General features: G+C 38.1%; 1 protein-coding gene across 1 annotated transcript in view; it reads right to left on the bottom strand.

Annotated features, from left to right (window-relative positions):
• The window catches only part of LOC129650794 (uncharacterized), a 48,974-nt gene that overhangs the window by 17,069 nt on the left and 5,948 nt on the right, over window positions 1–25,957 (bottom strand). The window contains exons 5-11 of the mRNA XM_055579600.1: window positions 25,226–25,276; window positions 24,231–24,335; window positions 23,153–23,206; window positions 22,221–22,325; window positions 20,806–20,859; window positions 20,115–20,219; window positions 11,266–11,319 (exon numbers count right to left, since the gene is read on the bottom strand). Coding sequence (XP_055435575.1) covers window positions 11,266–11,319; window positions 20,115–20,219; window positions 20,806–20,859; window positions 22,221–22,325; window positions 23,153–23,206; window positions 24,231–24,335; window positions 25,226–25,276 — 528 coding nt within the window. The remainder of the gene's footprint in view (window positions 1–11,265; window positions 11,320–20,114; window positions 20,220–20,805; window positions 20,860–22,220; window positions 22,326–23,152; window positions 23,207–24,230; window positions 24,336–25,225; window positions 25,277–25,957) is intronic.

Genomic DNA, 25,957 nt, shown 5'->3' on the forward strand with positions numbered 1-25,957 from the left:
AGAACACTGGAGTGGGTAGCCATTTCTTTCTCCAGTGGATCTTCCCAACCCATGGATCAAACCCACCATATTTCCTACTTCGGGCGGGCTCTGGGTTTTGCTTCCTTTCCACTGAGTTCTGGCAGACTGTCAAAACTGCTTAGATTCACTTAGTTCAGCAAATGTTTAGAGAGTGAAATGTGGCTTCAGGGCTCTTCTTCTTTGGGTTCCAGGCTTTTGGTATGAATATTCCTTAAGTATACACATTTATGGAAACATTTAAGAATCCTTTTAAAATTAGATTCTATCCACATTATTAGTTGTTTTCAATATCCAGGCACATAGCACATCACACTGCTAGAAATGGGAGTATTCTTAGAACATTCGTGAAAAGTGTATACGGGTAGCTACATACTTGTTTGTGTTCTACTGAGCTCTCACCTTTTCTTTTGTTCTACTCCTTCCCATTTCTCTGTAATGAACAGTCACTATTTTATATGGCTATTCCTTTGTAATTCCAGAGATAAATGAGTTTCCTCTGATTATGTCAGCTTCAGAGCTTGGGAAAGATATATTACTGAATTTTTATGATAAAAATGGCCTTTTCTATTTCATTTATTATTGGATCTTCTTTGCTGTTAATGAAACAAGCTGGAGCACTCCTACCATAATTTCCACACAACTGGGTCAAACAGAAGCCTACATAGGGTACGGCCAGGGAGCAATGGAGCCCACTGCATGGAGGAGGAAGGGCAGGGTAACTTGATGCAGCTTTCGTAGTGATGATCCCTCTCTCATGCCTGGGGGTCCAACTATGCATATATGAGGAACAAAAGTGGATTCATTTGTCCTTCATTGTTTACTTTAAGGATTCACATAACTATTGAGAAGAAAAAAGCACCCAAAGTCCTTTTTGAAGGACCTCTTATAGATCAGAAAACCAAGTGTAGGATCAGGTTCAAAGATTCCATTTAAAAGCACAAAATTCTACCTAATTTTGTAAGGAAGCTATTGGAATGATCAGGTTACAATATCAATGAGGATAACATCTGGCAAAGTCAGGATTGCTCCTTAGTTGCACCAGATAAAATTTCAAATGGATACTTGCTAAAACACTACATAGAACAACGGACTGCTACAGAAATAAATTCGCCACATTATTAAACACTGATTAGGACATGTGTGCATTATATCAGAGTAATTCACACCTCCTCTGAAACTAGAATAATTCTAGAAAACCTATAATTGTGAGACTTGGATTAGAACCACACCTTAAGGGACCTTTTGAACATATCCAAAAGGGTTTTATACAGTTGCTCCTGAGTTATGAATATGTACTAATAGTATGTTTATTTTCTGGGTGAATTTTTAAAAACTATTTATTTATGGCTGCCTCAGGTCTTAGTTTTATTGTGGGTGTGTGGGCTCTAGAGTTCATGAGCTCAGTAATTATGACACATGGGGTTTGGCGCCCCACGGCATGGAGGATCTTGGTTCCCCAATCAGGGACCAGGGATGGAATTCATGTTCTTTGCATTAGAAAGTGATTTTTCTTAACCATTGGACCACCAGGGAAGCCTCCTGGATGGATTTTTAACATTCTCATGTCAAAAATTCATAACACTCAGAGTGGCTAACAAACTTGTAGATACACTACCCTACTATATCTACTTAGGGCATTCCAACTTATCTATTCAATTTTAGAGAATTCATTTTATTTTGTTAATCATTCATGATTATATAAGATCTTCTGGATAATATTTAGAAACTTCATTGTCTTTTGAATACCAAAACCTCTGGTAAAATAGAAGAGACATCGGAACTGGAAAGTTACATCATTAAAGACCGCTGAGAGCTTCAATAAGCAGGTTGTTGCTTCCTTAGTGGTTCAGACAGTAAAGAATCTGCCTGAAATGTTGGAGACCCAGGTTTAATTGCTGGGTCAGGAAGATTCCCTGGAGAAGGGAATGGCAACCCACTCTAGCATTCTTGCCTGGAGAATTCCATGGATAGAGGAGCCTGGAGGGCCACAGTCCATGGAGTTGCAAGGAGTCGGAAATGTCTGAGTGACTAACATTTGCATTTTCACTTTTTCACGTAACTCACTTGCTGACCCAAGATCCAAGCTCCACAGAAACAAAAATTACATAAAGTCAAAAGCTTCCACCCGAGACCATTAGAATAAAAGAAACACTGACTGTCAGTGCACGGTATACTTTTTTTTTTTTTTTTTTTTTAATTTTATTTTATTTTTAAACTTTACATAACTGTATTAGATTTGCCAAATATCAAAATGAATCCGCCACAGGTACACATGTGTTCCCCATCCCGAACCCTCCTCCCTCCCCCCTCCCCATTCCATCCCTCTGGGTCGTCCCAGTGCACCAGCCCCAAGCATCCAGTATCATGCATCGAACCTGGACTGGCAACTCATTTCATACATGATATTTTACATGTTTCAATGCCATTCTCCCAAATCTTCCCACCCTCTCCCTCTCCCACAGAGTCCATAAGACTGTTCTATACATCAGTGTCTCTTTTGCTGTCTCGTACACAGGGTTATTGTTACCATCTTTCTAAATTCCATATATATGCGTTAGTATACTGTATTGGTGTTTTTCTTTCTGGCTTACTTCACTCTGTATAATAGGCTCCAGTTTCATCCACCTCATTAGAACTGATTCAAATGTATTCTTTTTAATGGCTGAATAATACTCCATTGTGTATATGTACCACAGCTTTCTTATCCATTCATCTGCTGATGGACATCTAGGTTGCTTCCATGTCCTGGCTATTATAAACAGTGCTGCGATGAACATTGGGGTACTCGTGTCTCTTTCCCTTCTGGTTTCCTCAGTGTGTATGCCCAGCAGTGGGATTGCTGGATCATAAGGCATGTCTATTTCCAGTTTTTTAAGGAATCTCCACACTGTTCTCCATAGTGGCTGTACTAGTTTGCATTCCCACCAACAGTGGAAGAGGGTTCCCTTTTCTCCACACCCTCTCCAGCATTTATTGCTTGTAGACTTTTGGATTGCAGCCATTCTGACTGGTGTGAAATGGTACCTCATAGTGGTTTTGATTTGCATTTCTCTGATAATGAGTGATGTTGAGCATCTTTTCATGTGTTTGTTAGCCATCTGTATGTCTTCTTTGGAGAAATGTCTATTTAGTTCTTTGGCCCATTTTTTGATTGGGTCATTTATTTTTCTGGAGTTGAGCTGTAGGAGTTGCTTGTATATTCTCGAGGTTAGTTGTTTGTCAGTTGCTTCATTTGCTATTATCTTCTCCCATTCTGAAGGCTGTCTTTTCACCTTGCTAATAGTTTCCTTTGATGTGCAGAAGCTTTTAAGGTTAATTAGGTCCCATTTGTTTATTTTTGCTTTTATTTCCAATATTCTGGGAGGTGGGTCATAGAGGATCCTGCTGTGATGTATGTCAGAGAGTGTTTTGCCTATGTTCTCCTCTAGGAGTTTTATAGTTTCTGGTCTTACGTTTAGATCTTTAATCCATTTTGAGTTTATTTTTGTGTATGGTGTTAGAAAGTGTTCTAGTTTCATTCTTTTACAAGTGGTTGACCAGATTTCCCAGCACCACTTGTTAAAGAGATTGTCTTTAATCCATTGTATATTCTTGCCTCCTTTGTCGAAGATAAGGTGTCCATATGTGCGTGGATTTATCTCTGGGCTTTCTATTTTGTTCCATTGATCTATATTTCTGTCTTTGTGCCAGTACCATACTGTCTTGATAACTGTGGCTTTGTAGTAGAGCCTGAAGTCAGGTAGGTTGATTCCTCCAGTTCCATTCTTCTTTCTCAAGATCGCTTTGGCTATTCGAGGTTTTTTGTTTTTCCATACAAATTGTGAAATTATTTGTTCTAGCTCTGTGAAGAATGCTGTTGGTAGCTTGATAGGGATTGCATTGAATCTATAGATTGCTTTGGGTAGTATACTCATTTTCACTACATTGATTCTTCCAATCCATGAACATGGTATATTTCTCCATCTGTTAGTGTCCTCTTTGATTTCTTTCACCAGTGTTTTATAGTTTTCTTTTTTTTTTTTTTTTTTAATTTTATTTTATTTTTAAACTTTACATAACTGTATTAGATTTGCCAAATATCAAAATGAATCCGCCACAGGTATACATGTGTTCCCCATCCTGAACCCTCCTCCCTCCTCCCTCCCCATTCCATCCCTCTGGGTCGTCCCAGTGCACCAGCCCCAAGCATCCAGTATCGTGCATCGAACCTGGACTGGCAACTCATTTCATACATGATATTTACATGTTTCAATGCCATTCTCCCAAATCTTCCCACCCTCTCCCTCTCCCACAGAGTCCATAAGACTGTTCTATACATCAGTGTCTCTTTTGCTGTCTCGTACACAGGGTTATTGTTACCATCTTTCTAAATTCCATATATATGTGTTAGTATACTGTATTGGTGTTTTTCTTTCTGGCTTACTTCACTCTGTATAATAGGCTCCAGTTTCATCCACCTCATTAGAACTGATTCAAATGTATTCTTTTTAATGGCTGAATAATACTCCATTGTGTATATGTACCACAGCTTTCTTATCCATTCATCTGCTGATGGACATCTAGGTTGCTTCCATGTCCTGGCTATTATAAACAGTGCTGCGATGAACATTGGGGTACTCGTGTCTCTTTCCCTTCTGGTTTTCTCAGTGTGTATGCCCAGCAGTGGGATTGCTGGATCATAAGGCATGTCTATTTCCAGTTTGTTAAGGAATCTCCACACTGTTCTCCATAGTGGCTGCACTAGTTTGCATTCCCACCAACAGTGTAAGAGGGTTCCCTTTTCTCCACACCCTCTTCAGCATTTATTACTTGTAGACTTTTGGATTGCAGCCATTCTGACTGGCGTGAAATGGTACCTCATAGTGGTTTTGATTTGCATTTCTCTGATAATGAGTGATGTTGAGCATCTTTTCATGTGTTTGTTAGCCATCTTTATGTCTTCTTTGGAGAAATGTCTATTTAGTTCTTTGGCCCATTTTTTGATTGGGTCATTTATTTTTCTGGAGTTGAGCTGTAGGAGTTGCTTGTATATTCTCGAGATTAGTTGTTTGTCAGTTGCTTCATTTGCTATTATCTTCTCCCATTCTGAAGGCTGTCTTTTCACCTTGCTAATAGTTTCCTTTGATGTGCAGAAGCTTTTAAGGTTAATTAGGTCCCATTTGTTTATTTTTGCTTTTATTTCCAATATTCTGGGAGGTGGGTCATAGAGGATCCTGCTGTGATGTATGTCAGAGAGTGTTTTGCCTATGTTCTCCTCTAGGAGTTTTATAGTTTCTGGTCTTACGTTTAGATCTTTAATCCATTTTGAGTTTATTTTTGTGTATGGTGTTAGAAAGTGTTCTAGTTTCATTCTTTTACAAGTGGTTGACCAGATTTCCCAGCACCACTTGTTAAAGAGATTGTCTTTAATCCATTGTATATTCTTGCCTCCTTTGTCGAAGATAAGGTGTCCATATGTGCGTGGATTTATCTCTGGGCTTTCTATTTTGTTCCATTGATCTATATTTCTGTCTTTGTGCCAGTACCATACTGTCTTGATAACTGTGGCTTTGTAGTAGAGCCTGAAGTCAGGTAGGTTGATTCCTCCAGTTCCATTCTTCTTTCTCAAGATCGCTTTGGCTATTCGAGGTTTTTTGTTTTTCCATACAAATTGTGAAATTATTTGTTCTAGCTCTGTGAAGAATGCTGTTGGTAGCTTGATAGGGATTGCATTGAATCTATAGATTGCTTTGGGTAGTATACTCATTTTCACTACATTGATTCTTCCAATCCATGAACATGGTATATTTCTCCATCTGTTAGTGTCCTCTTTGATTTCTTTCACCAGTGTTTTATAGTTTTCTATATATAGGTCTTTAGACTCTTTAGGTAGATATATTCCTAAGTATTTTATTCTTTCCGTTGCAATGGTGAATGGAATTGTTTCCTTAATTTCTCTTTCTGTTTTCTCATTATTAGTGTATAGGAATGCAAGGGATTTCTGTGTGTTGATTTTATATCCTGCAACTTTACTATAGTCATTGATTAGTTCTAGTAATTTTCTGGTGGAGTCTTTAGGGTTTTCTATGTAGAGGATCATGTCATCTGCAAACAGTGAGAGCTTTACTTCTTCTTTTCCAATTTGGATTCCTTTTATTTCTTTTTCTGTTCTGATTGCTGTGGCCAAAACTTCCAAAACTATGTTGAATAGTAACGGTGAAAGTGGGCACCCTTGTCTTGTTCCTGACTTTAGAGGAAATGCTTTCAATTTTTCACCACTGAGGATAATGTTTGCTGTGGGTTTGTCATATATAGCTTTGATTATGTTGAGGTATGTTCCTTCTATTCCTGCTTTCTGGAGAGTTTTGATCATAAATGGATGTTGAATTTTGTCAAAGGCTTTCTCTGCATCTATTGAGATAATCATATGGTTTTTATTTTTCAATTTGTTAATGTGGTGTATTACATTGATTGATTTGCGGATATTGAAGAATCCTTGCATCCCTGGGATAAAGCCCACTTGGTCATGGTGTATGATCTTTTTAATGTGTTGTTGGATTCTGATTGCTAGAATTTTGTTAAGGATTTTTGCATCTATGTTCATCAGTGATATTGGCCTGTAGTTTTCTTTTTTTGTGGGATCTTTGTCAGGTTTTGGTATTAGGGTGATGGTGGCCTCATAGAATGAGTTTGGAAGTTTACCATCCTCTGCAATTTTCTGGAAGAGTTTGAGCAGGATAGGTGTTAGCTCTTCTCTAAATTTTTGGTAGAATTCAGCTGTGAAGCCGTCTGGACCTGGGCTTTTGTTTGCTGGAAGATTTTTGATTACAGTTTCAATTTCCGTGCTTGTGATGGGTCTGTTAAGATTTTCTATTTCTTCCTGATCGAGTTTTGGAAAGTTGTACTTTTCTAAGAATTTGTCCATTTCTTCCTCGTTGTCCATTTTATTGGCATATAATTGTTGATAGTAGTCTCTTATGATCCTTTGTATTTCTGTGTTGTCTGTTGTGATCTCTCCATTTTCATTTCTAATTTTATTGATTTGATTTTTCTCCCTTTGTTTCTTGATGAGTCTGGCTAATGGTTTGTCAATTTTATTTATCCTTTCAAAGAACCAGCTTTTGGTTTTGTTGATTTTTGCTATGGTCTCTTTTGTTTCTTTTGCGTTTATTTCTGCTCTAATTTTTAAGATTTCTTTCCTTCTACTAACCCTGGGGTTCTTCATTTCTTCCTTTTCTAGTTGCTTTAGGTGTAGAGTTAGGTTATTTATTTGACTTTTTTCTTGTTTCTTGAGGTGTGCCTGTATTGCTATGAACTTTCCCCTTAGGACTGCTTTTACCGTGTCCCACAGGTTTTGGGTTGTTGTGTTTTCATTTTCATTCGTTTCTATGCAAATTTTGATTTCTTTTTTGATTTCTTCTGTGATTTGTTGGTTATTCAGCAGCGTGTTGTTCAGCCTCCATATGTTGGATTTTTTAAGTTTTTCTCCTGTAATTGAGATCTAATCTTACTGCATTGTGGTCAGAAAAGATGCTTGGAATGATTTCTATTTTTTTGAATTTACCAAGGCTAGCTTTATGGCCCAGGATGTGATCTATCCTGGAGAAGGTTCCATGTGCGCTTGAGAAGAAGGTGAAATTCATTGTTTTGGGATGAAATGTCCTATAGATATCAATTAGGTCTAACTGGTCTATTGTATCGTTTAAAGTTTGTGTTTCCTTGTTAATTTTCTGTTTAGTTGATCTATCCATAGGTGTGAGTGGGGTATTAAAGTCTCCCACTATTATTGTGTTATTGTTAATTTCTTCTTTCATACTTGTTAGCATTTGTCTTACATACTGCGGTACTCCTGTGTTGGGTGCATATATATTTATAATTGTTACATCTTCTTCTTGGATTGATCCTTTGATCATTATGTAGTGACCATCTTTGTCTCTTTTCACAGTCTTTGTTTTAAAGTCTATTTTATCTGATATGAGTATTGCTACTCCTGCTTTCTTTTGGTCCCTATTCGCATGGAAAATCTTTTTCCAGCCCTTCACTTTCAGTCTGTATGTGTCCCCTGTTTTGAGGTGGGTCTCTTGTAGACAACATATGCAGGGGTCTTGTTTTTGTATCCATTCAGCCAGTCTTTGTCTTTTGGTTGGGGCATTCAACCCATTTACGTTTAAGGTAATTACTGATAAGTATGACCCTGTTGCCATTTACTTTATTGTTTTGGGTTCGAATTTATACACAATTTTTGTGTTTCCTGTCTAGAGAATATCCTTTAGTATTTGTTGGAGAGCTGGTTTGGTGGTGCAGAATTCTCTAAGCTTTTGCTTGTCTGAAAAGCTTTTGATTTCTCCTTCATACTTGAATGAGATCCTTGCTGGGTACAATAATCTGGGCTGTAGGTTATTTTCTTTCATCATTTTAAGTATGTCTTGCCATTCCCTCCTGGCTTGAAGAGTTTCTATTGAAAGATCAGCTGTTATCCTTATGGGAATCCCCTTGTGTGTTATTTGTTGTTTTTCCCTTGCTGCTTTTAATATTTGTTCTTTGTGTTTGATCTTTGTTAATTTGATTACTATGTGTCTTGGGGTGTTTCGCCTTGGGTTTATCCTGTTTGGGACTCTCTGGGTTTCTTGGACTTGGGTGATTATTTCCTTCCCCATTTTAGGGAAGTTTTCAACTATTATCTCCTCAAGTATTTTCTCATGGTCTTTCTTTTTGTCTTCTTCTTCTGGGATCCCTATGATTCGAATGTTGTAGCGTTTAATATTGTCCTGGAGGTCTCTGAGATTGTCCTCATTTCTTTTAATTCGTTTTTCTTTTGTCCTCTCTGATTCATTTATTTCTACCATTCTATCTTCTAATTCACTAATCCTATCTTCTGCCTCTGTTATTCTACTATTTGTTGCCTCCAGAGTGTTTTTAATTTCACTTATTGCATTATTCATTATATATTGACTCTTTTTTATTTCTTCTAAGTCCTTGTTAAACCTTTCTTGCATCTTCTCAATCTTTGCCTCCAGGCTATTTATCTGTGATTCCATTTTAATTTCAAGATTTTGGATCAATTTCACTATCATTATTCGGAATTCTTTATCAGGTAGATTCCCTGTCTCTTCCTCTTTTGTTTGGTTTGGTGGGCATTTATCCTGTTCCTTTATCTGCTGGGTATTCCTCTGTCTCTTCATCTTGTTTAAATTGCTGAGTTTGGGGTGTCCTTTCTGTATTCTGGCAGTTTGTGGAGTTCTCTTTATTGTGGCGTTTCCTCGCTGTGTGTGGGTTTGTACAGGTGGCTTGTCAAGGTTTCCTGGTTAGGGAAGCTTGTGTCGATGTTCTGGTGGATGGAGCTGTATTTCTTCTCTCTCCTTTCGAAGAGTTGGGCTGCTTTTCTGGGTGCCTGATGTCCTCTGCCGGCATTCAGAAGTTGTTTTGTGGAATTTACTCGACGTTTAAATGCTCTTTTGATGAATTTGTGGGGGAGAAAGTGTTCTCCCTGTCCTACTCCTCCGCCATCTTGGCTCCTCCCCCACGGTATACTTTTCACACATTTTTATTCTTGTCATGTTTTTCTTTTTACTTGTTTAATTTCATATACCTCTGACTTAGCCAATCATAATCTCCCTTACTACTAATTAAGACTTATTGAAGGTTAATTTTACTAGAGACAATCACTTTACTAGAGTTAGAACAGTCCTAACTCTATAATTCAGCTTTTTACTGGCAAGCCAACTTAAAGAATTCCAGTTATGTTCTTGTTGTTGTTCAGTTGCTAAGTCATGTCCTACTCCTTGTGACCACAATGGACTACAGCACGTCAGGCTTCCCTGTCCTTCACTGTTTCCCGGAGTTTGCTCAAACTCATGTCCATTGAGTCAGTGATGCCATTCAGCCATCTCATCCTCTGTCACCCCCTTCTCCCTCAGTCTTTCTCAGTATCCTTTCTCAGGGCCTTTTCCAATGAGTTGGCTCTTTGCATCAGGTTTCCAAAGTACTGGAGCTTCAGCTTCAGCATCAGTCCTTCCAAAGAATATTCAGTGTTGACTTCCTTTAGGATTGACTGGTTTGATCTCTTTGCTGACCAAGGAACTCTCAAGAGTCCTCTCCAGAACCACATTTTGAAAGCATCAGTTCTTTGGCGCTCAGCCTTCTTTATGGCCCAACTCTCACATCTGTTCGTGACTACTGGAAAAACTATAGCTTTGACTATACAGACCTTTGTTTACAAAGTGATGTCTCTGCTTTTTAATATGCTGCCTAGGTTAGTCATAGCTTTTCTTCCAGTGAGCATGCGTCTCTAATTTCATGGCTGCAGTCACCATCTGTAGTGATTTTGGAGCCCCCAAAAATAAAATCTGCCACTTCTTCCACTTTTTTTCCACCTAATTGCCATGAAGTGATGGTACTTGATGCTGTGATATTAGTGTTTCAAATGCTGAGTTTTAAACCAGCTTTTATAGAGACGATTCTAAGTGCATGTCTTTTCAACAGTCTCAGTAGATCTTGTCTCTTTATAAAGAGTCCAAAGGGATAGAAACTTTTCTGAGGAAATGGCTAATACCTGGTGGAACAGATTCCCAAGTACAATGCATTTCATTCATGGGAATAAAAAAAAAATTGAGTCTCACCTTGGCTGACCTAGTATAAAATACAGTCCATGTCCTATTCAGAGAATAGGAGAAAGTCTGGACAGTTCCTAATTGTCTTTCTTGTGGCCTTGGTTGATAGAGAATCAAATTGTGGAAGCAGGACTACAAATATTTCCACACTATTAAGAAAAGGCTGTTGTCAAGCCATGGAACATTATCAAATGAATCCAAATTACAAAAAATAAACAAAACACATGTTTGTACAGCAGCATACGTTATTGCTAGAAAATCAAGACCCTAAGGACAGTTATTGAATTATGGAGAGTAAATACCAGATTTAGAAACATAACATTGTCTCTTATAATGAAAGACACATTCTCATAATGTTGGGAAAAATTCTACATATAATGATATGAGGCTAATATAATTGTCCAGAAAATTGTGATGTTGATGACAGATTCAAATAATTATGTCTATATATAGTATCTCAGTTATTGCCCCAATTTTGAAATTCTTGTCTTGTGTGCCTATCTTCCTAGTATTTCTGTTGCAAAAGCATGGGTAATCATAGCAGATAAATGAGAATGTTTAGTTAATGAAAGGTTAGAATAGCAAATTAATGGAAAAAAGGAATGGGAGAAATATCATTAAAACACAGTTAAGAATTAAGAAATATTTTACTTACCTAAAACAGTACTCAATTCTTTCATCACTGTATCTACTTTGATGTCTTCTTCATCTATAAGACACAGTAAAATTTAGACATTGATAAACCCAAACTCAGAAAAAAAGCAAAAACTACAAAGTTCTTAAATTAAGAAGTCAAGCCTGGATAAAGGCTATTGACTATGTTCTGTCCTTTTAAAATTTATGATCCCTGGACTTTAAAGGATAGCTCCATTATCTACAATAAGGATTCAGTTCAGTTCAGTTCAGTCGTTCAGTCGTGTCTGACTCTTTGTGACCCCATGAATTGCAGCACACCAGGACTCCTTGTCCATCACCAACTCCCGGAGTTCACTAAGACTCACGTCCATCGAGTTGGTGATGCCATCCAGCCATCTCATCCTCTGTCGTTCCCTTCTCCTCCCGCCCCCAATCCCTCACAGCATCAGAGTCTTTTCCAATGAGTCAACTCTTCGCATGAGGTGGCCAAAGTATTGGAGTTTCAGCTTTAGCATCCGTCCTTCCAAAGAACACCCAGGACTGATCTCCTTTAGGATGGACTGGTTGGATCTCCTTGCAGTCCAAGGGACTCTCAAGAGTCTTCTCCAACACCACAGTTCAAAACCATCAATTCTTCGGCACTCAGCTTTCTTCACAGTCCAACTCTCACATCCATACATGACTACTGGAAAAATCATAGCCTTGACTAGACGGACCTTTGTTGGCAAAGTAATGTCTCTGCTTTTGAATATGCTATCTAGATTGGTCGTAACCTTCTTTCCAAGGAGTAAGCGTCTTTTAATTTCATGGCTGCAATCGCCATCTGCTGTGATTTTGCAGCCCCCCAAAAATAAAGTCTGACACTGTTTCTACTGTTTCCCCATCTATTTCCCATGAAGTGATGGGACCAGATGCCATGATCTTTGTTTTCTGAATGTTGAGCTTTAAGCCAACTTTTTCACTCTCCTCTTTCAGTTTCATCAAGAGGCTTTTTAATTCCTCTTCACTTTCTGCCACAGGGTGGTGTCATCTGCATATCTGAGGTTATTGATATTTCTCCAGCAATCTTGATTCCAGCTTGTGCGTCTTCCAGCCCAGCATTTCTCATGATGTACTCTGCATATAAGTTAAATAAGCAGGGTGACAAAATACAGCCTTGACGTACTCCTTATCCTATTTGGAACCAGTCTGTTGTTCCATGTCCAGTTCTAACTGTTGTTTCCTGACCTGCATAGAAATTTCTCAAGAGGCAGGTCAGGTGGTCTGGTATTCCCATCTCTTTCAGAATTTTCCACAGTTTATTGTGATCCACACAGTCAAAGGCTTTGGCATAGTCAATAAAGCAGAAATAGATGTTTTTCTGGAACTCTCTTGCTTTTTCCATGATCCAGTGGATGTTGGCAATTTGATCTCTGGTTCCTCTGCCTTTTCTAAAACCAGCTTGAACATCTGGAAATTCACGGTTCACATATTGCTGAAGCCTGGCCTGGAGAATTAATATTGTTTAAATCATAAAGTTTATCTTAGGCAAAATGTCTTTTAAGTGTCTTGGACTCATGTTTCTAACTTCATATTTCCCTAGTAATGGCTGATAATATATGACTGGTATACATTTAAGGCTATTTTTTGTGGTATTATGTCATTTTATATAATTGGAAAAAGACAAAGAATGCCAGGAAAAGGAGCAATGAAGAGCAAATTGTGTGGTGAACTAAAGGTTTTAAATTTTGCCTAAGGGAAAAATGCCATGTAGAGAATGGAAAGATGAGGCAAAAAAGGCTGGTTGGAATTAACAGTTTAGACTTTGACATCAGACTGTTTCGATCTGGGAAAACAGCAGTGAAAAAAAGATGAAAATTCTGGCTCCACAAAATTTATATTAATTTGTTTTGTTTATGACTGTATCTCTTTGCATTCCAATTCCCTATGATGAAAGGACATTTTTTTTTGCTGTTAGTTCTGCAAGGTCTTGTAGGTGTTCATGAAACCGGTCAACTTCAGCTTCTTCAGCATTAGTGGCTGGGGCATAGACTTGGATTACTGTGATGTTGAATGGTTTGCCTTGGAAATGAACTGAGATCATTCTTTCATTTTTGAGGCTGCACCCAAGTACTGCATTTCGGACTCTTGTTGACTATGAGGGCTACTCCATTCCTTCTAAGGGATTCTTGCCTGCAGTAGTAGATATAATGGGCATCTGAAGTAAACTTGTCCATTCCTGTCCATTTTAGTTCACTGATTCCTAAGATGTTGATGTTCACTCTTGCCATCTCCTGCTTGACCATGTCCAAATTACCTTGATTCATGGACCTGACGTTTCAGGTCCCTATGTAATACTGTTCTTTACAGCATCAGACTACTTTCACCACCAGACACATCCACAATTAAGTGCTTTTTCTGTTGGCCCAGCCACTTCATTCTTCCTGGAGCTATTAGTAATTGTCTTCCACTCTTCCCTAGTAGCATATTGGACACTTTCCAACCTGGGGGGTTCATCTTCCAATATCGTGTGTGTGTGTGTTAGTTACTCAGTCATGTTCGACTCTGTGCGACCCCTCTGTCCATAGAATTCTCTGAGCAAGAATACTGGATTGGGTTGCCATTCCCTTCTCCAGGGAATCTTCCTGACCCAGGAATTGCACCCAGGTCTCCTGAATTGCAGGCAGATTCTTTACCATCTGAGCCATTGGGGAATCCCTCTGGTATCATATCTTTTTACCATTTCATACCGTTCATGTGGTTCTCATGGCAAGAATACTAGAGCAGGTTTGCCAATCCCTTCTCCAGTAGACCATGTTTTGTCAGAAGATTTCATTATGACCCATTCCTCTTGCATGGCCCTGCACAGCATGGATCATAGCTTCATTGAGTTATACAAGCCCCTTTACCACGACAAGGTTGTGATCCATGTAGGGGAACAAATGACTGGTCCAAAATTGGAAAATGAGTATGACAAGGCTGTATATTGTTACCCTGCTTATTTAACTTATATGCAGAGCACGTCATGTGAAATGCAGGGCTGAATGAATCACAAGCTGGAATCAAGATTGCTGCAGAAAATTTCAGCAACCTCAGGTATACAGATGATACCACTCTAAATGGCAGAAAGTGAAGAGGAACTAAGAACCTCTTGATGAGGGTAAAAAAGAGTGAAAAGGCTGGCTTAAATCTCAACACTTATAAAACTAAGATCATGGACTCTGGTCCCATTGTGTGTGAGTGCATGCTTAGTCACTTCAGTCATGTCTGACTGCTGCCCTGTGGACTGTAGTCCACCGGGCTTCTCTGTCCATGGGATTCTCCAGGCAAGAACACCAGAGTAAGTTGAAATGCCCTCCTCCAGGGGATCTTCCCAACTTGGGGACTGAACCTGTGTCTGCCTGCATCTCTTGTATTACAGAGGGATTATTTACCCACTGAGCCACCTGGTAAGCCCCTGGTTCCAAGACTTTATGGCAAATACAAGGAGAAAAAAATGGAAGCAAGGGCAGATTTTATTTTCTTGGGCTCCAAAATCACTGTGGACAGAGACTGCAGCCATTAAATTAAAAGACACTTGCTTCTTGGAAGGAAAGCTATGACAAACCTAAACAGCATATTAAAAAGCAGAGACATCACTTTGCCGACAGAAGTCTGTATAGTCAAAGCTACGGTTTTTCCAGTAGTCATGTACAGATGTGAGAGTCAGACCATAATGAAGGCTGAGTGCCAAAGAATCGATGCTTTCAAATTGTGGTGCTGGAGAAGACTCTTGAGAGACCCTTGGACTGCAAGGAGATCAAACTAATAAATCCTAAAAGAAGTCAACCCTGAATATTCATTGGAAGGACTGATGCTGAAGCTAAAGCTCCAAAACTTTGGCTACCTGATGTGAAGAGGCAACCCATTGGAAAAGACCCCATACTAGGAAAAGTGAAAGTCTTTCAGTCATGTCCAACTCTTTGCAACCCTGAGGACTGTATGTATAGTCTGTGGAATTCACCAGGCCAGAATACTGAAGTGGGTAGCTTTTCCCTTCTTCAGGGGATCTTCCCAACCCAGGGATCAAACCCAGGTCTCCCACATTGCAGGCAGATTCTTTACTAGCTGAGCCACAAGGGAAGCCCAAAGATTGAAGGCAAAAGGAGAAGACGGTGACAAAACATTAGATGGTTGGATGGCATCATCAACTCAATGGACATGAATTTGAGTAAATTCTGGGAGACAGTGTAGGACAAGGAAGCCTGGCATGCTGCAGTCCATGGGGCTGCAAGGAGCAGGACATGACTTCATGACTGAACAACAACAACAATGGCTGTATCTCTAAGGCTGAAGCAGACAATGCTGGGTGTCAGGTGTTCAATAGATACGATACATGAATGAATAAATTGAATGAGAAAATTCATTAAAATGCTTAGCACTGTCTGGCATATTGGAAAACAATACATAAAAGCTATGAGGGGGTCATTGATTTTTAGTCTGAGGTCAGATTTTCACCTTAGTTATTAAGTTATCATGGCTAGTGTGATCAGAATGAACTTAAGGCAATAATACGGCTGACAGACCAGTCAGGAGGCTTCTGCAGTAGTCTTAGCCAGGATGATGAGTTTTGAATCAAGTATCAGAGATAAAATTGAGATTTCGTTTTAAGGGAAAAGAGGAGGGAGTGTAAGTCAGACCAGTCAGGAGGCTTCTGCAGTAGTCTTAGCCAGGATGATGAGTTTTGAATCAAGTATCAGAGATAAAATTGAGATTTCATTTTAAGGGAAAAGAGGAGGGAGTGTAAGTCAAAGATAATTTGTGGATTCTTTCATGAGTAATTGTGGTGGATTATAGGGATACAGATGGGGAAGCCTGGTGGGCTGCCGTCTATGGAGTCACACAGCATCGGACATGACTGAAGTGACTTAGCAGCAGCAGCAGCGGCATAGGGATACAGAAATGTTGCTGTTCAGTCACTCAGTCGTGTCTGACTCTTTGTGACCCCATGAACTGCAGCATGCCAGGCTTCCCTGTCCTTCAGCATCTCCTGGAGCTTGCTCAAACCCATGTCCATTGAGTCAGTGATGCCATCCAACCATCTCTTCCTCTGTCGTCCCCTTCTCCTCCCACCTTCTATCTTTCACAGTATGAGGGTCTTTTCCAATGAGTCAGTTCTTCACATCAGGTGGCCAAAGTACTGGAGTTTCAGCTGCAGCATCAGTCCTTTCAATGCATATTCAAGACTGATTCAAGACAAAAGGTGCACTGGGACGACCCAGAGGGATGGTATGGGGAGGGAGGAGGGAGGAGGGTTCAGGATGGGGAACACATGTATACCTGTGGCGGATTCATTTTGATATTTGGCAAAACTAATACAATTTTGTAAAGTTTAAAAAAAAAAAACAGGCAGAAGAACTGAACAGTCATCTTTGTATGTCAAAGAAGACATACAATGGCCATCATGTAAATGAAAAGAAGTTCAACGTCACTAAATATCAGAGACATACAAAACCAAAATGAGCAATTTTGGTTGAGCTGGGATTGAGTTGGGATAGTTGAGTTAAGTTTGTTGGGACTGAGTCTTTATTTATGCTTCCTTCAGTAGATCTGCATTTTGCCAGGTATTTACCAAGTACTTTTCTGTACTAAGATTTGGCAGAAAACTTTCTTGGAAATAAAATTCATTTTAAAATACAAAGCAAAAGGTGAAGAATGAAGATTGTCAGATTAAGATTTAGGTCTAAAGCAGAAACAATTTGAAATTATAGGTAACAAAAGTAATGATGAGCTGACACATCACAACTGTAAGAATGACTATTATTATTCTAACAAAAGACGAGAGATAAATGCTGGGGAGGATGTGGAGAAGAAGGAACCTTTGCTCACTGTAAACTGGTAAAGCCACTATGGAAAACAGCATGGAAGGTCCTCAAGAAATTAATAACAGATGTACCATATGATCCTTGGACTGCAAAGAGATCAAACCAGTCAATCCTAAAGGAAATCAGTCCTGAATATTCACTGGAAGGACTGATGCTGAAGCTGAAGCTGAAGCTCCAATACTTTGCCACCTGGGAAAGACTGAAGGCAGGAAGAGAGGAGGACAACAGAGGATGAGAGGATGAGATGAGTTGGTTGGCATCACCGACTCAATGTACATGAGTTTAAGCAGGCTCTGGGAGTTGGTGATGGACAGAGAGGCCTGGCATGCTACAGTCCATGGGGTCGCAAAGAGTTGGACATGACTGAGCAACTGAATTGACCATATGATCCAACAATTCACTTGTGGGTATATATACAAAGCAAATGAAAACAGAATTTCAAAGAGACATATGTGCTTCCATGTTCATTACAGCATTATTCACAATAGTCAAGATACGAAAACAAACTAAGTATCTGTCAATGGGAGAATAACAAAGATATGATGTATTATACACAATGAATAGTTATTCAGTCATGATAATGAAGGATATCTTCCCATTTGTGATAACATGGATGGACTCTGAGTGCATTATGCTAAGTGAAACAAAGCAGACCGAGAGAGATTAATATGATATGATACCACCCACACAAACATACATATATGTATACATACATATAAAAGCGGAGCCCACAGACACAGAGAACAGAAGGAGAGTTACCAGGGGCTGGGGGGTGGAGAAATGGGGAGATGTTGGTCAAGGGTACAAACTTCTAGTTATAAGGTGAACAAATTCTGAGTATATAATGTACAGTTCAGTTCAGTTCAATTCAGTCGCTCAGTTGTGTCTGACTCTTTGCGACCCCATGAATCGCAGCACGCCAGGCCTCCCTGTCCATCATCAACTCCCAGAGTTCACTCAAACTCATGTCCATCGAGTCAGTGATGCCATCTAGCCATCTCATCCTATGTCGTCCCCTTCTCCTCCTGCCCCCAATCCCTCCCAGTATCAGAGTCTTTTCCAATGAGTCAGCTCTTCGCATGAGGTGGCCAAAGTACTGGAGTTTCAGCTTCAGCATCATTCCCTCCAAAGAAATCCCAGGGCTGATTTCCTTCAGAATGGACTGGTTGGATCTCCTTGTAGTCCAAGGGACTCTCAAGAGTCTTGTCCAACACCACAGTTCAAAAGCATCGATTCTTTGGCGCTCAGCCTTCTTCACAGTCCAACTCTCACATCCATACATGACCACTGGAAAAAACATAGCCTTGACTAGACGGATCTTTGTTGGCAAAGTAATGTCTCTGCTTTTGAATATGCTATCTAGGTTGGTCATAACTTTCCTTCCAAGGAGTAAGCGTCTTTTAATTTCATGGCTGCAGTCACCATCTGCAGTGATTTTGGAGCCCAGAAAAATAAAGTCTGCCACTGTTTCCACTGTTTCCCCATCTATTTCCCATGAAGTGATGGGACTGGATGCCATGATCTTCATTTTCTGAATGTTGAGCTTTAAGCCAACTTTTTCACTCTCTACTTTCACTTTCATCAAGAGGCTTTTGAGTTCCTCTTCACTTTCTGCCATAAGGGTGGTGTCATCTGCATATCTGAGGTTATTGATATTTCTCCTGGCAATTAATGTACAGAATGCTACATTTTATATGGTAAAGGCTGTAGTTAATAAAACTAATTGTATACTTGAAATCTGCTTGGAGGCTAGATCTTAAATGTTAGAAAAGAATTATAATAATGTAGTATGTTGGAGGTGTTAGCTAACACTATGGTGATAGTAGTTTTGCAATATATGTCTATCAAATCAACAGACTGCACCTTAAGCTTACACCATGTTATGTGTCAATATATCTCAGTACACAATAAACTGTGGAAAATTCTGAAAGAGATGGGAATACCAGACCACCTGACCTGCCTCTTGAGAAACCTATATGCAGGTCAAGAAGCAACAGTTAGAACTGGACATGCAACAACAGACTGGTTCCAAATAGCAAAAGGAGTACGTCAAGGCTGTATATTGTCACCCTGCTTATTTAACTTCCATGCAGAGTACATCATGAGAAATGCCGGGCTGGAAGAAGCACAAGCTGGAATCAAGATTGCCGGAAGAAATATCAATAACCTCAGATATGCAGATGACACCACCATTATGGCAGAAAGTGAAGAGGAACTCAAAAGCCTCTTGATGAAAGTGAAAGTGGAGAGTGAAAAGTTGGCTTAAAGCTCAACATTCAGAAAACTAAGATCATGGCATCTGGTCCATCACTTCATGGGAAATAGATGGGGAAACAGTGGAAACAGTGGAAACAGTGGCAGACTATTTTTTTGGGCTCCAAAATCACTGCAGATGGTGACTGCAGCCATGAAATTAAAAGACGCTTACTCCTTGGAAGGAAATTTATGACCAACCTAGACAGCATATTCAAAAGCAGAGACATTACTTTGCCATCAAAGGTCCGTCTAGTCAAGGCTATGGTTTTTCCAGTGGTCATGTATGGATGTGAGAGTTGAACTGTAAAGAAAGCTGAGCGCCAAAAAATTGATGGTTTTGAACTGTGGTGTTGGAGAAGACTCTTGAGAGTCCCTTGGACTGCAAGGAGATCCAGGCAGTCCATTCTGAAGGAAATCAGCCCTGGGATTTCTTTGGAAGGAATTTTGCTGAAGCTGAAACTTCAGTACTTTGGCCACCTCATGCGAAGAGTTGACTCATTGGAAAAGACTCTGATGCTGGGAGGGATTGGGGGCAGGAGGAGAAGGGGACGACATAGGATGAGATGGCTAGATGGCATCACTGACTCGATGGACATGAGTTTGAGTGAACTCCAGGAGTTGGTGATGGACAGGGAGGCCTGGCGTGCTGCGATTCATGGGGTCGCAAAGAGTCAGACACGACTGAGCGACTGAACTGAACTGAACTGAAAGATGGACAGAAAAAAAGACTCAATAGGCCTGAAAAAGTATGAGTGATTACAATGCTCACCATCATATGGTAGTTTTTCTATCAAATCCATGAATTCTTCTTCTGTGATCTTGATTCCCATGCTTTCTAAAAACGTGTCCAGCTTATTGACATCAATATTGCCTCCTAAATACAGGATAGGAAAGAAATATAGTAAAATTGAATGATTCTAAAACACATTCATTGTATATTAACATTCATCTTTACTGAGCATGTATTTTATTACAATAAAAATACTTCATTCATTTCTTAGTATTATTAACATTTTCAAGACAAACACCAAAATGTCAGTCTTGTTCAGCTAATACAATAAAAATTAGAATTAATTACTCCAAATTTTTGTTGGGAATATTGAAAAGCTAGAGCTAGAGGTGACTGACATAATATTCTGCAAAATAGTCATTATTTTTGCTGCCTATAATTTCAAATTGTTTCTGCTTTAGAGCTAAATCTTAATCTGACAGCCTTCATTCTTCACCTTTTGTTTGCATTTTAAAATGAATTTTATTTTTCTGGGGCTGAGTTAGGAAAATTTAAGAAAGTTTCCTGCCAAATCTTAGTACAGAAAAGTACTTGGTAAATACCTGTCAAAATGCAGATCTACTGAAAGAAGTATAAATAAAGACTCAATTATGTAGGAAAGGAGGAGTTATATTCTGACAATGCAAATAAAGGTTTCAGATTAAGTCTTTTTAGCATGCTTCTTACTCACGTTTGAGAGATTTTATGCCCTTCGTTAACCTTTTCTGATACACTTTTCCATCAGCTATAAAAAAACAAGATATTTTAGAAATGAATTTAAGAAAAGAATTTAGGAAACAGAAAGATAGTATACATCTCTTAATTTCAGAAAGAAAGAATTTAGAAAATCTTACCTGAAGAACATTCCAAATGCAAATAGATAACAGATATACCAAAATGTTCACTCACAGTGGTAAAGGAATACAAAGCTAATCATAATAATGAGATGTTCTTTTTTTTTTACTGTATTGACAATGTAAGGAAAATAACATTCTCAAATACTATTTGTGAGAGTTCAAATCACAATATTCTGGAAGGAAATGCGGCAAAACAAAATATTTTGCAACTCTATTTAAAGGAATACAATCTCACGAAATTTTAGGATGTTTGCCAAAATGTATCTACAAGATTGCCAAAAATAAAAAGGATGTCTATTTATAGATGGAGAACTGGAAAAATAAACCTCAGAATTTTTACGTTATTTACTGCTTTGAGGTAGGAAGAGAGATGGTTTTGTTTTTGCTTACCTGCATTATCAAGGTTTCTATGATGAAGACATATTCAATTGTGAAGAAATAAGCATTATAAATAAATTTATACACTCACAATATTATGTATGAATATATGTATCTAGCTATCTATCTTAAAAGCACTAGAAGGAAAGGTTTCAAAATATTAATAGTGGTTATCTTTGTGTTATGAAATTAAAAACCTTTTTTATTTTCCTAAATTTTAAAATTTCATTTAATTAGATAGTTAAGAACTGCAGTTTTTTCTGAATGTACAAAATTATCCACTTATTGGTAAAATATATATTTTATGCTTCAGAAATACACATAGCTATTTTTTGTTGTTGTTGTTTTTTATTTTCTCTTTACTCCTGTTTCTTTTGCTCCTTCTTTCTTCTTCTTTTTGGTGGTGGTGGTGTGTGTGTGCTCAGTCATATCTGACTACCACCAGGCTCCTCTGTCCATGGAATTTTCCATGGCTTGCCATTTCTTCCTCTGGGGGATCTTCCTGACCCAGGGATAGAACCCACACTCTTGTGTCTTCTGCCTTAGCAGGCAGATTCTTTACCAACTGAGCCATCTGGGACATACCCTTCTTCTTTAAAAAAAAAAATCTATTTTCAAATCCAGCTGATTAACAACCTGAGGGCTCAGGGATGAACTTTGTCTTTGATAGCAAAGGCAAAACTTATAATTTATAGCTGAAAGGGTTAGATTGATGATTTTTAAATACTAATCTAAGCAATGAATCTTTTCTTTGTACTAGGCATTAACTTTTAAACAGTTTTCAAGCATTTTCACTCTATTTTGGAATTTTTCAAATAGTTCCACAAAATCAGACTTCCTAAAAAACCCAGGTAGCACCCACATATCTTACCATTAACTGGCGATGTCTCCAGCAAATTCAAGCGTTCATTAGATGTGAGCTTAATCCCCAAGTTTCCCAAAACATTTTCAAGTTTACTAGTATCAACTCTGTCTCCTTTGAAAGAAAAAAAGGATTGTTAACAGATGGTAATTTTAGGACATCATAGTTACCTAAAAAATTTAAAAACTGGCTCATTTAATGTTATCCTCACTTCCATATTCTTGCATATTTGAACAGTGTTTACAGATAGTGAATCAGAATGTATTCCTTTATTCTTCATAAAGAGAGTAGTCTCTTAAGCCTAATGACAAGACATCACTGAAGAAAATTAGATTATGCAATAGGTCAGTAATTTAAAGTATCTAGTCTTTTTTGTTTTTAATGCTGAATCATGAGATTATTATGGCAATCCTATCAATTAAATTTTCTAAAAATATCCACCTTCCTATATTCTGTGACTATCTAGATTTTGACTATGTAAACTAGCAGTTATTAACTCAAAAGCTTGCAGGAGCCTGGAGATAGAAAAAATGAGTGAAACTGGATATAGTGAAGTGGACAGCACATGCCTTGTCCAAAAAGAAAACATGCCAGCTATTGTGAGGGAATTCAGATCTTATAAAACTTGACTACAGAATGAATTAAACTCATGGATGTCTAATTTGTGACCACTGATCTAAACACTGGTTAAAACCAGCATAATATTGCTGGAAATAACAGAAAATATAATTTATTATTCAAACATCTCCACTTATTTTCATGGCTGAATCCTAGATAATCCAAAGTCAAATAAGAAGAAAAGTTAAGGTGTACATATTTCATAATAAATATGTAAAGTATCAACATTAATAAGTTTATCTTATAATATTGAGGAAACACTATGTAAAATATAATACAGGGTATGAATTCAATTTAATATGTTTTACTAATGTCTTACTCACCTGAAAAAGGTTTCACTTCATTCATCACCTTTTCCAGATCAACTTTACCATTAACTGTAAGAAAAGGAATAAATTAGACAGAAATACAACAAGGAATATAAGAAAACAATGTTGTATACAGCAGATGATTTAGCAGCATTTATTTGTTGTAGAAGGCTTCCCAGGTGGCACTAGTGGTAACGAATCTGCCTGCAATGCAGGAGACTTAAGAGGCTTGGGTTCAATCCCTGGGTTAGGAAGACACCCTGGAGGAGGGCATGGTAACCCACTCCAGTATTCTTGCCTGGAGAATCCCATGGACAGAGGAGCCTGGCAGGTTACAGTCCATAGGGTTGCATAGAGTCGGACACAACTGAAGTGACTTAGCATGCATGCATGCATTTGCTGCAGAAAAGCTAGCTTTTCAAAAGTACAAATTTCTTTGTTGTTTTTCAGATGCTGAGTCATGTCTGACTCTCTGCGACTCCATGGACTGCAGCATGCTGGACTTCCCTGTCTTCTATCTCCTGGAGTGAATTTCTAGTTACAAATAAATACAAATTTCTAGTTATAAAATAAATAAGCTATGATGATGTGATGTACAGTATGGTGATTATAGTTAGCAATACTGTATTGCATATTTGAAAGTTGCTAAGAGAACAGATCTTAAAAGATCTCATCAAAGAAAAGCATTTTGTAACTAGGCATGGTGATGGCTGCCATTGGCGAACAGGTCTACTCTAGTTGAACTAAAAGAGATAAAACAAAAGCTAGCCATACTGATATTAAGTACCCTTTCAATAAATACTGATCCCATGCATTAGTAAATGTGGCTAAAGAGGTGGACTGTGATTTAAGTGAAACCTATCCATTCAGGAAAGGCTGAGTAAAAAGAGCAGAGAGAGATACCCTGAAATCTTTCTCTAATTTGCACATGACACTAGCAAGAGTCAGCATGTGTCCTTTCTTTGAATCTGAGTTTTTCTTCTAAGCTTTTCATAATACTTCTTGGTGTCAAACAAGCATTTTAACTGACTGTTAGAAATAGATATATAAGACTATTTTTTATGTAGGGTTCAGTGATATCTAAAATGCTCACCATCAACTGGCAGATTTTGTGTTAGATCTTTGAGTTCCTTTTCAGTGAGGTTCATGTCCATGTTTTCCAAAACAGTGTACACTTTACTAGAATCAATCTTCCCTCCTTATAAAAATAGATATATAAGAAAAAGTTAATGTCTCTAAAATGTAAATTTTGAGCAATGAACAATTCCTGAGGTAATATTATGATTATCATTTTCATCCAAAAGACTAAAGCCTAATGAGATCTTTACAAGAGTACAAAGAATCAATAATGGAGTTAGGATTAGAGTTCATTGTTTTAATCTTAATCTTCATGAGAAGCATATCCAGTATAAATATTTAAAGGTTATTGAATAACTTCTCAGAAAATTTTAGCAAGGTGACAATAATTCCAATATTACTAATACTATCTTGTTTTCACTGTGTTTAAGAGTCAACTTCTAGTTATGTTAAGGGATGCTGATTTTCCATTACAACTAAAATTTTTTAAAAAACAGGTTAAAAAGTAAATCATTTAAAATAAAAAATATTAATAGTAGTAGGAATGTTGTATGAATTTGACAGATATCATGAAGGAGGTATGTAATGATGGAAGAGTGGGAATCTTGCTTAGATCTGATCTCCATCCTGGCCTGCTTCCTGTCCATCTCTTTCAGTTTATTGGTACCTTCACTTCCTCAGAGACTTTCTAGGTTTTTCGTGATTTTTTGTTTTGTCTGAATGTCAGATTACTAGTCTCTGCTGCTAATTTAACTGAGGATGTCCTAATTTTCCCTTTACTTTTGTCAACTTGGGCTCTGATAATTTCTTCCTATGTTAAAATTTGGATAGCATGGATATTCTTTCCAGGTTACACCATAAGAAATGATCTCATAAAGAACAGGTTGATCTATAAAATAAATAATACAAGTGTTGAGTGGCAGGGCTTACTGTTTAATCACAAGGAAACAGTGTAAATGCCAAACATGATGATCTCAGATTGATGTGCGTTTTATTAGGTTTCTCACTCACCTTTAAGAAACTTTATACCATTCAGCAACCTTTTTCGATAGACCTTTCCCTCTGTAAGAGAAAGCACTATTCAGATCACAGAAGAACAATGTGGAGTTTCCTAGACAGTATGAAACCAGTAATTCAGTAAGACATATTTTGTGAATTGACTTAGACATTTTCTGATTACTGACATGTAATGAAATTACATAAAGTGAGGATACTGGTACTCTACTATACTGAAACACATCTTTTCCTTTTCTTTTGTGACATTTTCAGTTTCCCCTATTAGATCATTCCCTTCTTTTTCTTATTCATTTTCACTTAAATTTTGGATCTGTTGGTAGAATCAAAAGTAATAAAAGATATAATTGAACCTTGATAATAGGAATCATGATGATGCAATTGTTGATTCTCAAACAAAAACTTAATGGAACAGATAATATTTTAAGATATAACAGCACCATTTAGGAATACATTTGAATCCATTCTAATGTGGTGGATGAAACTGGAGCCTATTACACAGAGTGAAGTAAGCCAGAAAGAAAAACACCAATACAGTATACTAACGCATATATATGGAATTTTGAAAGATGGTAACGATAACCCTGTATGCAAGACAGCAAAAGAGACACAGATGTATAGAACAGTCTTTTGGACTCTGTGGGAGAGGGCGAGGGTGGGGTGATTTAGGAGAATGGCACTGAAACATGTATATTATCATATGTGAAACGAATCGCCAGTCCAGGTTCG

This window comes from Bubalus kerabau, chromosome 4 (assembly GCF_029407905.1).
Source record: "Bubalus kerabau isolate K-KA32 ecotype Philippines breed swamp buffalo chromosome 4, PCC_UOA_SB_1v2, whole genome shotgun sequence".
NCBI lineage: Eukaryota > Metazoa > Chordata > Mammalia > Artiodactyla > Bovidae > Bubalus > Bubalus kerabau.